Raw genomic sequence first — 15,974 nt, 5'->3', positions numbered from 1 at the left:
GGAAATAGCTCCTATTGCTCCTTCTAAACATCCCTTAATTTGTGGTCAGCTTCCCCTCAGGCGTGCTCTGTGGCAATGAACAGAAGCTCCTTTCTCCCCTACAGGAACCTGCTAGGGAATTCTTAGACAGCTTGGCATTCATTATTTATTACAATACCTTAATCAATAGGAATAATGATTAACATAAACACAGCAACCAGAGTCCCTTTCTTCCAGGTACTATTGGCAGCAGCAGTGGGAATCACTGGAGGAATCTCTTTGGGTGGGAAGTGATAATGTCACCATTTCCAGATCCATCTCTGCCCAGATTCCTGCTTGTCCATGACCCTAGCTAGTTCCTTGCCCACCTCTCTATCCAGCTCTCTGCCTGTCTCAGCCAGCTTCCTTACCATCTTTCTCATGCATCCATGGATCATAATCTGCCTTTCTGGCACAGCAGGACAGGCTGCCCGATTCAAGCAACGTACAGAATGCTCCTTGAAATCTAGTACAATTGGGAAGTCTGATGCTAAACAGCCACAACTCCCCCTGAAGTCAATGGGAGCTGCTGGGCCCTCAGCCTCTTTTAAAATCAAACAACTTACTTAGGTGCCTAAGTATGGATTTAGGAGCCTAACTTTAGATACCCAAGTTTGAAACACTTGGCCTAATATTCTTAGGTCTGTTTTTAATATGTTACTGATTTCATCACACAGTCAACCTTTTTACTAATCACGAGTGCCTGACTTGTGGCCCATTGCTTCTTTGCTGGGATTCCAGTGGAACTGTACTATGAATGTGAGATGAGAACCTACAATTGAACTTAGATTGACCAACGGACATCCCTAGGTTGGATAACTGTAACCTGGGTGTTACCTGAGTATGTTTAATGTATAGTGTTGCTTAGAGTCATAAGATTTGATAAGATAAGATCTTTTCTTCATCCCTGTTCTTCCCTAACTCAGTTCCAGTGTCTAAACCCTGTATTTCATACTGACTCAGAGCTCTGCCTCTGTGGTGGGTGGATGAGCTCAACAACAATCTAAACTTAGGTTTCAGAGCATTACATGGAATTGTCCTTATAGTCACACAACAGAGTTTACTTTGTGCTTGTACATCCCCCACAGCAAGTCACACCAGCTTTCAAGGCCAGCTCTAGACCAAATGGTGCTCCAGGCAAGTAGCGTCTTTGGTACCCCATCCCCTCCATTTGTTAAACTTTTGAATACCTTGTTTTTTATTGCAGTTGAGCTTTTCACTTCCTATACTGAGCTCCTGAAGGCTTCTTCAGGGGCATCTTTTATTTTGTATAGGGGAAATCAGACAGCTTTAGGTAGAGCAAAAGTCTATGTCCCACTTAGAAAGTCATCAAACATTACATGTTAAGAATGGCAAGAGAAGTAACAGTATTTCTTTTATATTGTTGCGTAGATAGGGATTCAATAGATATCTCTGGCATCTCATTAAATCTCAGTAAAACAAGATTCACAATATCACGGCTCGGCTGGGATGGGCTGGGCTCGGCTCTCCTCTCCTCATTCTTATATCTCACTGACTTACTGGCAACGCCCCACCCCTTATATACCTGCGAGGGCATGGCTGACAACATTCTAGGAGGTTCAAGGAAAATATAGATTTCAGAATGTCTGGAAGGTGCCATGAGATTCTACAAAGGTCCAGAACATTCTAGGAGATTAGTGAAAAATGAATCCACATACGGAATACCTGAAACATTTTACTTCAAACATTCTATTTTCCCTTTTGTCGCTAACAACAAAAACAGCACCTTGAGCCCGGCACCCCCCAAGCCTGACACCCCAGGCAGTTGCCTGGGTGGGTTGCCTGCCCCTAAATCTGGCCCTGCCTGCTTTATACCAAATCATACCTCCTTGGAGATAAAGGACAAAGTTGCTTCAAAAGCCAGGCACTTCAAAAGCACATGCATGTCAGCTGGTGTGATTTAATGTGTGAAAATTACTATGCAGCTCGCCATGCTAATGGGAACTTCTGCTATGATTATAAACTACCTAACTGGTAGAAGTAATACTGATCCTGCTAATGTAAGTGCTACACAGATGCAACACCTGAACCAGAAATCACAATCTTTTTGCTGCAAACTAGAGATGGGCCTAAGCTACAAAGTCTGAGGGTGTTTGGTTCCAAGTTTAGTCCCAACTCTCTTCTGCATACTCACCAGACTCCACCTAGTGAACTAAAGGGACTACTCTGCAAACTCAGTCACTAGAAATAGATAAGGAAGGCTGATGATATTTCCCTCCAGCAGTGGGCAGTAGCATGCAGCAGACAGACACAGGCCTCAGCAAGATGCGGAGGGACAGCTTTTCCCTCCCCTGACAGCTAGCCCTCTAGCTCTGTTTAAATAACATAGCCTGCCCTAATATCCAGCAAATGTGTTCTGTTTGTGCAGTAGATAGAATCATAGATTATGGTTGGAAGGGATTTCAGCAGTTCATCTAATCCAACCCACTGCTCAAAGCAGGACCAACCCCAACTAAACCATCCCAGCCAGATCTGAAGAGGTGGCTGCTAATGGCCATCTCCCCCAATAAAACATTTGGCATGTTAGAGAGGACACCCCTAAAAACTTTGGAAATCATGAATTTATGTTCCCCAGACTTTATATAAGTATGGTTGCAGATGACCTGACCATGCAGGGGTGGGGAGTCTCCTCTAATGTATTGTTAGCTAGAGATAGGCTTCAGCTATAACACTTAGCAACCATCTAGCCTCATCCCCTTTTGCTGCACTTTAACACTGCCTGAACTCAGGCCACAATCCCTCTGCTGGACCCGTGTCCTGCTATTGCCCGCCACCCTTTCACTTGTGCGTGCAGTAACCCGCAATGGGGCATGGAAGTTTAGAGGAGGCTAGCAGTGTCCCAGCTGTGCTGCAGGTAGCTGTGCACACAACTGAATGCGGGGCTGGAGTGACCATCCAGGATCCGGCATAGAAACTCCTCATTAGGTTGGTGGGGTTGGCTGCAGTACACTCACAATTCCAGTACAGGCTGGGGAACTGCTCCTCTTATGGAGAGGGACTTCATGATGATGAGTTCAGAGGGGATTCTCTGTGCAGTCAAGTAATCAGGGCTGGCTTTATGTCCCAGTATAAAAGACACAAAGAGAGTCTACTCTCCAGCCATGCCTGCTGCTAGGAACGTCCCCGGCCTTCCTAGCTGTGCCCAAAGCCTCCGGACATTTGGTGGAGCTGCAGCTGAAGGTGCAATGCTGGTGAAACTGCACAGAATGGAGGCCGCAGAAAGAGATCTTGGCCAAGCAGGTGGAAAAAAAGGAGGCAGCCAGCAGCGGCTGAGCCCCAGTTATTGGGGCCCTGTTTTCTTTACATCTATTCAGTGCCATTTTCCACCCCCTCCCCCAACAGGGGTCGGGGGAGGATGGGTCCAACCCAGCCTTTTCCTATTTTATTTTCCACTGGAGCCTCCCTGCCCCCCCGCTGGGGAATCTGCCTGCCCGGGCTGCCTCCCCGCAGGGCCAGAGAAGGAGTTAAAAGCGCGGGGCCGATGATGTCAGTTCCTGTGCTGCTGCTGCTGCTTTGGAGAGCTCAGGGCTGCCCTGCCTCCCTCTGCTATTGGAGCCCGCCGGCTTCAAGGCAAGTGGAGCGCCCGGGGGGACGGAGGGAGCCCGGCACCGCGCTGAATGGGACGGAAACGAGCGGCGCGCGGCTCCTCACCCTCGGCCCCAAGAACAGCCCAAGGTCAGCCGCTGGGAGCCCTGCACGCCCCCGCGCCGTTCCTGTGCCTCCCCGGCCGGCTGCCTTTGCTTGGGCTCCTCGGCGCCGACCCACGAGCGGCAGCCCGCTGCAGGTGGCTGAGCGAGGCCGAGGGGACAGGCTGCCCCCCGGCAGCCCCCGCACCTGAGTGCAGAGGGAGCAGCTGCCAGCCGGCGCGGCGGGGGCTCCTGGCCCGCTCTTCTTGTGTGGAAAAGCCGGGCGGTGGCTTCGGGGGGGGAGTTTGCGGGTGGCGCTGCGGCTCGGGCGGGCAGCCTGCGGTCGGGGGCTTCTCAGACACGGCCCCCGGATAGCCGAGCGCTGGCAGGAGGGGCAAGGAGAAGGCGGCGGCTCAGCGGAGAAATCTAAGTGCCGGGGGCTCCCCGCCCAGCTGCGAGGTCCGGGGCTTGGGGAACGTCCTTTCAGGGTTCGGGACAAAGTGGGGCGCCTCCCCGCCGCCTCCCTTTGAGCAGCCTCCCCATCTAGCCAGAAAGGGGGTCCTGTTTTTCGCGTGGCCCGCTCCATCCCTGCCTCAGTTTCTCCCACCCGCCCTTTGGGTCACCCCGCGCGTCCGTCTCTTCCCTGCCTTGCGCATCCCAGCCTGGATGAGCGAGCTGGCAGTGACCCCAGTGACACCCTCACCGGAACCGACCCGTGTGTGTCTCGGTGACTCCGCAACTTTACCTGAGGGGAAGCCGCGGAGGGGGGGCGGCGGCGTCTTGTGAAGGGGGAACCAGGATGCTCGGGAAGCCGCGTTCGGTGAATGGGGGTTTCAGCGCGGAGTTCCGCCTGCGGGAGGATGGGGGACTGGAGCCACAGGGAAGCTCCCATCGGCTCAGCTGAGAGACACACGTAGCAGCACCCTTCCCTGACTCCTTTAGCTTGCGACTGAGAGTTAGAAAGAGAGCCGGACTGCGCTGTATTCACGCCACGGGAAAGAGCCTGGGGCACTGGCCTGGCAGTTCCAAGCGTTTCCACTTTTATTCTTTTGCACTGACTGAATTAATGTAACATCACCTACCCGGGACTGTTTTAAGCTGAAGCTCTAGCGTGGAGAAATGTGTAGTTGAGATATGGAAATACTGTCTGGCTGGTTTTCATTTTTGTTAATTAGTGCAAAACTCACAGTAAAATAGGACTGATTTTCCTAACACTTTAGAGCCTTTACAATCATCTTGTTTAATCACTTGTTCTTTGTCATTTTCAAAAGGCTTTTAGTGGAAAATATGGGAGCTCTCCGGATCAAAGCAAGAAGAACTTCAGAAAGTTCAGGGATGTTAAGTGGTCCTACTAGAGTCACAGATTAGCCACAAAATTCTGATCCAGATTTGTATTTGTACTTGTATTCCAAAATTGGAACTGGATGTAGGTTCCCTAATTCTTGGATCCAAAGTTTGGTGTCAGGCTCATCTTTGCTGTTAATTGTAAACTTTATAGCTGCAGCAAAGATTTTTTTTAAAATAGGTATCTAAAGTGAGGTTCTCAACTCCATATTTAGGCACTTAAATAAGTGGCTTGGTTAAATAAAGGTGCTGAGCATGCAATAGCTCTCGCTGACCTCAACAGGAGCTGCTTGGCACTTAGCACTTTTGAAAATCAGGCCACTTATTTGAATGCCTATATATGGATTTAAGAACCTATCTTTAGACACCTGGTTTTGACAATCTTTCCCCTACTAGATTAAGTAGCTGCTTCCTATTTCACAGGTATTGTGAATGCTTTTAAGACTGGACTTTTAATTAACATTTCTATTAATTTTTTTTCCATCAGCGGGATTAGGCATTCATTGTTCTTAGTTTTCCAAAGCAAAACTATCCCAAATATTTCATAATGGGGTGGGGGAAATCAAATTAGAAAATGTACCGTTCAGCCATATAATTAGATTCTAAGTGATGGAAAATCTACAGTCTTTAAATCCAAACTGGATATTTTCTAAATGATATGTTATAGCTCAACCAGAAGTTATGGGCTACATGCCAAAATTTCTGGGTGAGGTTCTATAGCCTGTGTTATGCAGGAGGGTCAGACTAGATGATCATAACAATCCCTTTTGGCCTTAAAATCTATGCATGAAGATGTGAGGCTAAATCTCTTTATGCCAGTATAAAAAAAGAGCAGTGTTTCACTAATGATCTCTGTCCAAACTGCCACATTAGAACAGAATTAGCAGTAACTTCATAAGGCCCCAAAGTTATATACTGTTGTTGGACCCTTTTGTGACCATTGCACACCCACTGGCTTTAGAGTAATGGTATCTGTCTATAGTGCCTGATAAAAACACTGTGATGTAGTGATGAATGTGCCTAGGAGACTGTGACTAGATGTATGTGTATGGCACCTGGGACATGGATAGAGGTTGTACTGGTTTAAGTGTTGTGTTGGGCTGTGTAGAATGTGATGTGGAGAGGGGTGGGCTCAGTATTTCTGTACAGTTTTAGGTCAAGTGCCTGTAGAATGCTGTTCTTTGAACAGGTCTGTGGCTTTCATAGGGATTCCTCCACAATACAATACAGATCCTGAGCGATGTCATTCCCTGTATTACATGAATTTGCATTCTAATGCGGAGCTGTAATTCATAGATCATGTGAAAATATGGGCAAGTCATTATCTGAAACATGTACTAGTATTGTACAAAAAAGCAACCTGTCTATAAAATTATCTGTAATTTATGTTCATAGCTAAGGTATATGAGATGTACTCTTAATAACCCAAACCAGCAGGCACACAGCTAAATAATCAGTCTGGCACCTTAGCAAGAGCCATCCTTGCTATGTACAGAAAGAATAGGCTTGAATGGATTCAGTTTTAAGTAGTAAACAACTGTAATAATCAATTTCTCAGGCTATTGCTTTTTTCCATTCCTATGTTTCATGTATGTTGCAGAGTAATGAGAATTCCAAGTCTTCTAAGGTTTAAAAAGGAAGGCAGAAGATGCAGAGGGTGATTGCATCTAGAGGGACAAGTTATCTCTTTCTGTCTTGTGAAGTTAGACTTAAAGGTAATGACATTCAGGGATTTCGCTTCACTTTTTCAATTCTTGTTCTCTCACTAAGGCCTCAGTCCAGCAAAGCCCTTAAGTGTATGCTTAACAGTAAGCATGTGAGGCCACATTGAAGTAAACTGGATGATTCAATTACTTAAAGTTAAGCATGACATTGAGTGCTTTGCTGGGTTGTGGCATCATAACTAAAAAACCCACGTCTTTGTTGAATGTTTTTGCTTTCCACTAGTTTGTTGTTGTAGGGTTTCACAAGGAGGCCAGACAGCACGCACCAGTTCATTATTGTAAGGTTACTTCTGGGTTTTAGGTGGTTGAATTTGATGATTGTACCATATCTTATATGGAAGACTCATCATGCATATATTTGGAAAACAAACATTTTTAAAAAAATCTGAACTTTGCAAGCAGTTACTGTGGAGAAAAATAAAGTAGGTTAAATACAGACTTTTTGAACCTTGGCTGTGACCTTTGTACAGTTCTTTATAATCTCTTTAGATGTGAACAAGGACTTAGATAGGATTGTGGGTGTTTTTGTCTTTCAGTTCTAATTTGTTCCCACTGAGGGACAGAGGAATCTGTACATGTTACAATAGTGGGATTGTCTGGGGTAACGGGTCTCGTGTTGCAGTACTAAGATAAAGCACCACATCCTCCCTGAAAAGTGTTCTTGGAATCTGGCACCTGAAGAAACTGGGAGGCAAACCTTCAAGCGTCTAAACTACAGTGAAAATGACATTACAAGCCCAGTGCTCTCACTTCCTACTGTTCCCTGCTCACCCACCTTTGCTAGCACCATTTTATGGCATTCCATGGTAATGCACCAAAAAGCATTGTAACCAGTGCTTAATTTGTATTGAAAAAAGTGCTGGGGCTCAAGCTGGGTAGTTGGAGAGTGGGGCTGCTGACTAGGTGCCTAGCTCTGAAGGCAGTGCTGCCACCCGCAGCAACACGGAAGCAAGGGTGGCGTGATATGGTATTGCCACCCTTAGTTCTGCACCGCTGCTGGTGGCAGTGCTGCCTTCAGAGCAGGGTGGCTAGAAAGCAGCAGTGGCAGCTGCTGGCTGGGAGCCCAGAGATGCTGGGGCTATGAACTCACAGAAGAGGTACCATATAGGCAGCAGCAGTGCAGGCAAACCATACTCTGCCCCCAGTCCTGGAAAGACCATTTGTGGGATGTGAAAGGAATTCAGTATGTGACACCCCCCTACACTTCATTTTAGCCTCTCTGCTGAGACTGCTAACAAGAGCACCACTTAATGACAATTGTGGTAGTAGTGTATATGATGTGGACAGCTGACCCCTGGGAACTGAAGTGAACTGCAGCAACCAGCTCATGCTTAACACATGAGACTTGAGTACCTCACTGTAGCCTGTATAGGTATGGATATGATGATTGCTCCTGAAATTATCCAAAAATTTACAACTCAAATAAGTTGTTATACCTTCCATATCTTCATCCAGAGTGTTTTAACAAAGGTGGATAAGTTTTATTATTCCTCCATTTATAAGTTGGAAAGGATGGGGGTGGAAATGAAGTGTAGAAGAAAGTTTAGTATCTTAGCATGTCAACAGCGGAGTTGGCAGTAGAGCCCAGGTCTCCTGATGCATAGTCCTATGTCCTCTCTGCATTGAATGATTGGACTATGGCTTCTGTAGCACCTTAGACCTTAAGAAACCTGCATTTTTGATTTAAAATGTTCCAACTATTTAGCACTCTGCACACTAAATAGCAAGCAAGCTCCCAAAGTCCTGGCTACCACTGTCTAGACCCATTCCCTCTCTTTGCAATAAGTTTTATTTAACAAGTTTTCTGAGGCTGTTTCTCTTGCTGTTCTCAAACAGGCTACTTCCCATTGTGGAAAAAATCAGCATCTGTAAAACAAGGGTATATTAGGACATAATAGGTCCTCTTAAATCCATGGAAAAATTGTTAGGGTCCTCCTGACACAATTTTTCCCACCCCCCAATGTTGCTGAGCTAGATCGGCTAGCTGGTTTTGAGAAGAGAAGGTCACATGGTATTTCTGTTTCCTGATTGGGAACCATTCTAAGGGCTAGTCTACATTTAAAACTATAGTTGAACAACTGTATCAGTACAGCTCTGCTGCTGTAAGAGAACATCTTGTGTATGTCCTGTATCAGTACAACTATGCCGTGTTATATCGATGGGATGGGAGAGAGCTCTCCACCGACATAATAAAACAACCTAAATTAGTGGCAGTAGCTATATCGGCGGGAGAGCATCTCCCACCAACATAGCGCTGTCCACACAAGCGCTTATACTGGCAAAACTTATGTCGCTCAGGGGGGAGGTGTTTTTCACACCCCTGAGCAACAAAAGTTTTGGCAGCATAAGTGCTAGTGTAGACAAGGCTTAAGAGTGATACTCATCCAATATAAGTACTTGCAACTGAAATTTCAAAATTCACTTTTCACAACTATTCTTTACAATGCTGTAAATCCACTGTTTTTGCACCCTTTCCTGCTGGTAAATATTTGTGGGAAGTGAACATGAAATGGGTGCAAACAAAGGACAAAACCAATCCCAAGTTTTAGTCAAGCAAATATTTGTGGAACATATTTAAGGTATTTGCCCAGCTCTACCCAAAAGGTCTTTTCTGTCCTTGATCTCTCAAACTGTGTTAAGCATGTGATTCTGGGGAGATGGAATGTGTATAGTGTGCAAACAGAAGCATAAACTTAGTTGAATATGCTTTGGTCTGGGTAACAGTGCCAGTTTCTCCAGAAGCCTAATTAATGAGGTTTTATCTCCCCTATTCTCTCCAACACTTGAATATCTCATAGCCAAAGGTTTGCCCTACCATGACTGCTGTCATGCTGGAGGACACTTGGCCCATTGTGCATGCAGGCCACTTCAATTAGCTTCTGGCCTCCTATCAAAGGGTCTTCTGGCTATGTTAATTTTAAATATTTAGCCAAGAGACAAATCTATCTATTGGCTCCCTCTCCCTTCCCCTGTTTTCCCCACATAGCAGCAGGTTTTCTTGCTAGATACATGCTAGCAGGCTGTGGGAAAGTCCTTCTGGGAAAGATTAGGGTTTAAATGCAGCTTGGTGAGCTGTACAACCAAACTGGAAGAGACTTTTGCTCCTGCATGGAATCCACAAGAGCTTTGAAGCTGTTGACTTTTGAGTTTAGAGAGATATCAAGAAGTCTGTCATGGCCTGACCTTGAAAGCGTGTAACTTTTTAGGGTTCAGACATCTTTTGTTATATTTTATTATTTCTTTTGATTTAATTCACATATTAAAATTTGTTGGAAGCACCAGTCCCACTACCTCTAGGTGTTTAGAAATGAGTCTGAACCAAAACCCCATTTTCAGACCTAATTTGGGGGTGTTCAAATTTTGAACACTGATATCAAGACAGGGGCCATTTGCTAAAAATTCATAACAGGATGAACCAATATCCCAGATCCAGAGTGGATGTCCAGGAGAAGAGCAGTTCCTCTTGTCACTGGAGAAATCTAGGTAACATTGTGCTTCCTTAAGTACAATTCCTCATAGAACTCCTCCTGGTCAGCATGACTCCACTCTAGCACCAGTGTCAGCCAGCATGTACATGACCCAGGTGGTCCCTCTGTGTATTAATTGGGCTGGATGAAGTGGATATCTATGGTTGGTAGCTGGAAGATAGGACTTCTCATTCACAGGAAGAAGGTGAATTGAAAAGGCATGCTGAGATTTCCAATCAACAGGAGGAAGACAGATAGGATAGATTAGGTTTTCTGACTCATAGTGGAATAGTGAGTTGGGGAAAGCTATTTTTGGACTGTAGATGAGAATAAAATGTAATATGTTGAGATTAGGGAAGGTCCAGTCTCTGTTCCTTATACAGAAAGTAGGATGCTGGTGTCTCTAGTTAATAGTGCATAGATGAACTAAGTGGGATGATGTTGGATCTATGAAATAAATGTGGTGAGTTTGCAGTGGTCTGAGAGTGTGTAGCCATATTGACTGTACAGAGTGCATAGAAAGTGGATCAGAAGGTTCCTGGTCTATACTCTGAGACTGAGCAGAGTTAAGTTGTTTGTGGTTGAATATGCAATGTGATGTATTAATAAATATCTTACAGGGATTGTATGAGGTAGGAGTTCATTTGAATATTTATCAACCATTCACTAACTGCTCACTTCTATATGTTTAAATGCTTAGGTATTTTCAACTGTAACATCCCTAACTACTGACCAACCTTACCATCAACAAGTCTTTGTCTGATGATGATTGTCAACGTTGACCACCAGTCCTAGTGGCTGTACTGGAGTTCTTGTTTTTAAAGGTAGGGTGGGTGACTTCAAGGAGACACACCACAATAGCATGGAGTGAACCTATGCTATTCAACTGCCTACATAGTAGGCTAGTGCCAAAAACTCTGGGAGGAGGCATCTCACCTACACACTCTTGGAAAGGAACTAAAGGAGAAGAACCCTGCTAGGATAAACAGTTTAAAGTTTGTTTTTTCTTTTCTTAGTGTTTTCTAGAGCATTTTGGAGGATCTGCCTAAGGAGACAAAGGGCTTTGCCATGGCAGAGCTTGCAGTGGAGAATAGCAGCTGCATGAACTGGCAGAAACGGTGCCTCACATTGGAAACCCAGCTCTTCAAATTCCGCCTGCAGGCTAGCAAGATCCGAGAGTTACTAGCTGAGAAGGTGAGGCCAAAGCTATGTACTACAACGTGTCTACCTACCTATTACTGGGCTATGAGGTGAAATCAATGAGCAAGAACAATCCATCAGTTGTACTACATGGACTATGGATCTAATTGACATTTACAGTATTGTTACTTTATTCCTGTCTGGCATTGTTAAAGAGCCTTAAAGTGATGTGCCTCCGAACATGGTGTAAAGTAGCATTAGTGTAAATTAAAATTGGGTCTTGTGTATTTGAAATAATATACCATCAGACTTACATTTGATGTAAAGGCTTCTTGGTGGCTCATTGGAATTGACTATTTTGACTAGAGAAATTGGAGGATTGGGCCAAAAGAAATCTGATGAGGTTGAACAAGGACAAGTGCAGAGTCTTCCACTTAGGATGGAAGAATCCCATGCACAGCTACAGACTGGGGACCGATGAGCTAGGCAGCAGTTCTGCAGAAAAGGATCTGGGAGTTACAGTGGATAAGAAGCTGGATATGAGTCAGCAGTGTGCCCTGGTTGCCAAGAAGGCTAATAGCATATTGGGCTGCATTAGTAGGAGCACTACAAGCAGATCGAGGGAAGTGATTATTTCCCTCTATTCAGCATTGGTGAGGCTGCATTTGGAGGATTGTGTCCAGTTTTGGGCTTACAAAAAGGATGTGGATAAGTTGGAGAGAGTCCAGCGGAGGGAAACAAAAATGATTAGGGGGCTGGAGCACAAGACTTGTGAGGAGAGGCTGAGGGAACTAGGCTTGTTTAGTCTGCAAAAGAGAAGAATGAGGGGGGTTTGATAGCAGCCTTTAACTACCTGAAAGGGGGTTCCAGGGAGGATGGAACTAGGCTGTTCTCAATGGTAATAGATGACAGAACAAGGAGCATGGTCTCAAGTTGCAGTGGGGGAGGTCTAGGTTGGATATTAGGAAAAAAAAATTTCACTAGGAGGGTGGTAAAGCACTGAAATGGGTTACCTAGGGAGGTGGTGGAATCTCCATCTTTAGAGGTTTTTAAGCTGCGGCTTGACAAAGCCCTGGCTCGGATGATTTAGCTGAGGTTAGCCCTGCTTTGAGCAGGGGGTTGGACTACCTGACCTCCTGAGGTCCCTTCCAACTCTAATATTCTATGATTCTATGATTTTAACTTTTCACCTCTGGAGACCTTTGTTCAGATTTTGTCTCAGGTCACAAATTAAAGGAGTTTGCCAGGCTCATTCTAGCTTCTTGTTTATCCCCACACAGTCTGGCACAATTGGCAGTCTCTATCCAGGGAAGGACTCTGGCTACCGCAGGGCATAGGTGCAATAGCAGAGTTGATTTGGATTTTGGGCCAACAATAGCAGAGGATGCTGCAGGTCAGGATTGGGTTGGCATTACAAGAGCATTGAGTAGCATTAGAAGAGCTTTTGGGGTACAGAACTGCTGCATTATGACTCTTGTGTCCGGTCCCAGGCCAAAATTATGAAGGGGGACAGCCGCTTAAGACTGAGACACATTAACAAAGTTGTGCAGAGGAAGCTTGCACAGCACCTTTCTGGCTTAAAAAGCTATTTTTGTCTGTCCCTCACTTTCATGTCCACTAAATTCACTCCCTCCAAAAAAAAGTTGGGGGAGAGGGGAGGGAGAAGGAGTTTTTGCATTTGATATTCTATGTCCCCCTGCCTTGATTTCTTTTTCCCTGAGATTATGTTTTTAGGAGGGATTATTTTCCATTTGAATTAATGCATCAGTGTTTTTGAAGAAGAAAAAATCATCTATATGGAAAGTGACGCTGAAGTGCTCTGGAAACAGCAGGTTTATTTATGTTTCATGGAAGGCTGTGAGTCAAAGCTCATTTCTTGAACTCTTCATGTGAAATTATTTCTGGCTAATGTAGCTCTATTTTTACAGGTTCCCACAAAGCATAAAGATCAGGATTAACCTTTAGAAATTAAGAATGGTACTTTCAGCCACATGCAGTTTTGCTGGGACCCCTGTTTACTAGCCTCCGGCCTGTATTTAATGCAGCTTATAGTTTGCTTTTGATTCCCTCCCTAGATCCAACATGGTTTATGATAATCCAATTTAAGATTGTTCAGCCAATCAATTACTTGTATGGTGGTGGCAATTTCCTTCACTCACAGTTAAGTAACAGCAAGCAGGTACCTTACTGAAGACATCCTAACACTTTTTTTAAATCTGCCCTGATGTTAGTTGTGACCTACATCACTTTTGCTCCATTTTACATTAGGAACCCTTATTTGTACTTTCCTGTCTCAGCCCCTATAGTGATTTAACCACACTTTCACTTTAATTACATTTGCGTTAACCTGATATAGAGCATGCAAGTCCTGTTCATTCCACAGATCTGAGGAAACTCTCAGCTCACTTTACCTTGGGAAGGAAGTTTCTGAGCTGAGCTCCTCTAGGGTCTGTCCATACTGGGGACACTTTCTAACCAGTTTTAAAGCCAGTGCAGCTAAACAGACTTTAAGCACTGTATAGAGCCATAGTAGGCATGTTTTAAGGCAGCCAGACCAGCTTTTAGGTCACCAAGAAAATCTAAACCTTGTTTCTTAAGACTGTGTGTAGCCATTTCCTAGTTTTATTTCTTTCCTTGGAAATTCTTAGATTAAATCCACATCAAACTAATGAAGCTATTACACTTCCCTCTGGAGCATGACTATACCATAAACCCGTCTGACTCTCCTCTTCACAGAACCTTTGAGGAAAATCCTGGCCAGAGGCAGTGGGATAGTCACCTGCTTCAGGAAGCTCCCCCACGGAAAAGGAAGCAACTCTTGGGCTAATCCAGCCCTTCACTCAAAGCAATAGGCCCTTTGTTCCTTAATCTCAACAGTTTGGTTCAGTGATCAAGTTACTCTGTAACCAGCTGTATGGCTTTGTGATGTGGTTTGCTGAAAGGTCAAAGAGCCAGGCCCCATATACTTAACGTATATCAGGAGAGGAGGGGATGGGAGGACAAGGTAAGGGTCAGGTTTCAGGACATACCTGAACTTGCTTTTCCAAGAGAAGCTTTATAGTATACACAGTGCCTCTGCTGAATACAGATTCTCTACTACCTGATTGTGGTTAGGTGGCCTGTGTCAGGGGTTCCTAATCTCTCTGAATTGGAAGACTGTCTTGCAAACTCCCTCCCTTCTCACTCAGTCTCTTACCAGCTCTGTAGCAATTATGGCAGTTGCTTACATGGAAAGGGGATATTAGGAGAGCATGTTTGTTTAGCTGAAGTTAATCTGTGCTCATCCTCTTTGAGGAGAGAGTATCCTACTGTCTACTTTTGCTCTTCACTTCAGCCCTCCTCCCTCTCTGTTCTGGTTCTTCTTCTTCCCCCACCCTCTATCTCCACATCTGCTAACTTGTCTCCTTCTCCTCTACCACACGTTTCCATGCCAGATGGTATCTATCCTTTCCATGATCCCCTAGATGTACTACCTGGCTGCTTCATTCCCTTTTCTCCTGGACATTCCTCACTTGCTGGTGACTGGCTCCTCCTCCTTGTTTTCAGCTGCTATTATAGGCATCCAGGCAGTCTTCTTTATAATTAAGACCCTGAACAATGTGTAAGCAAATGAAAACAAGGACTAGCATGATGTGACTGATCAGAATTTTGCAGATGACCAGGAAGTGCCCCATAGATCTCCCATAGTCCACAAGCCTCTGTTTGGGAACCATCGGCCTAGGTGAAATGAATTTGCTGGGGATGTAGCAGACAGATGCTTATTCCAATTCAGTGTTTAGGTGTCCACATAACATCATCCCAGACTAAAACCAGTTGGACCCCTTGTCATTTTCCATTCATCTGTTTAGTAGATGCAAAGAGAGAAATATTTGGGTTGTGTACATTTGTGATCTAATCTTTAGTGCTGTCAGGACAAGAACACTCATCTCTAGGGTTCTATAATGAGGGACTAGAATGGTGTTTTCTCAGCCCCCGTATATCTTCCCTCCCACACACCCCTGCTCCAACTCTCTTCCCCTTCCCAACTGCAGACTACAACACCTCCAGGTGCCAGAATTGCTACCTTATCATCCTGAGTGGACAGTCTCTTGCAACTCCACTCAGACCTATTTCCTGGAAGTCCCCACTTTCCTTAAGTTGTTGTGAGAAGTATCTATGTAATGATTACAGAATTATCAGAACAGTGACATTTTCATATATAGATTCTTAGTAACTTTGTTCAGCCATATAAAGCCAATCCTGCTCCTAGTGAAGATAATGGCAAAATTAACTGGTGAAGAATTTAGCCCTAAGTACTGGAACCAGCTGTGGCACTTTACCTGAAATTTTAAAAGGAAAAAAATGGCTAAAATAATTTGTTTTTTCTACAAAAAGAAAAAAAACTGTTGCATAATTTAAGACAATACAAATATTTCCATATTTTATTCTAAGGGAAACCAGTTTTTAAGCAACCATCCTTTTAGAGCATTTGCAAACTAAACATTATAGCACTGAGAAGCTGAAAGTGAACCAGACTAAAACTGATCAGTCTAGCATCACCAACTGGCAGGAAGGGAAAATAATCTCCAGATAGTATTGCCAACTTTTGCAATTTTATCACAAGTCTTGTAATATTTGATTTTTCTTACTTAGAT

General features: G+C 44.6%; 1 protein-coding gene across 8 annotated transcripts in view; it reads left to right on the top strand.

Annotated features, from left to right (window-relative positions):
- Window positions 1–3,562: 3,562 nt before the first annotated feature.
- The window catches only part of PLEKHH1 (pleckstrin homology, MyTH4 and FERM domain containing H1), a 75,855-nt gene continuing 63,443 nt past the window's right edge, over window positions 3,563–15,974 (top strand). For 6 of the 8 annotated variants that reach the window (XM_067557777.1, XM_067557775.1, XM_067557779.1 and 3 more), the window contains exons 1-3: window positions 3,563–3,714; window positions 10,901–11,024; window positions 11,217–11,394. In XM_067557777.1, the coding sequence (XP_067413878.1) occupies window positions 11,269–11,394 (126 nt within the window). In that variant the 5' untranslated portion in view covers window positions 3,563–3,714; window positions 10,901–11,024; window positions 11,217–11,268. Of the gene's footprint in view, window positions 3,715–5,993; window positions 6,725–10,900; window positions 11,025–11,216; window positions 11,395–13,074; window positions 13,198–15,974 lie in introns of those variants that run through there. The other 2 variants (XM_067557776.1, XM_067557778.1) reach the window with 2 other exon arrangements.

Source organism: Emydura macquarii, unplaced genomic scaffold (assembly GCF_026122565.2).
Source record: "Emydura macquarii macquarii isolate MOO-44397 ecotype Brisbane River unplaced genomic scaffold, CSIRO-AGI_Emac_v2 contig_1876, whole genome shotgun sequence".
Lineage (NCBI taxonomy): Eukaryota > Metazoa > Chordata > Testudines > Chelidae > Emydura > Emydura macquarii.
This window is presented reverse-complemented; position numbering and strand designations above follow the sequence as displayed.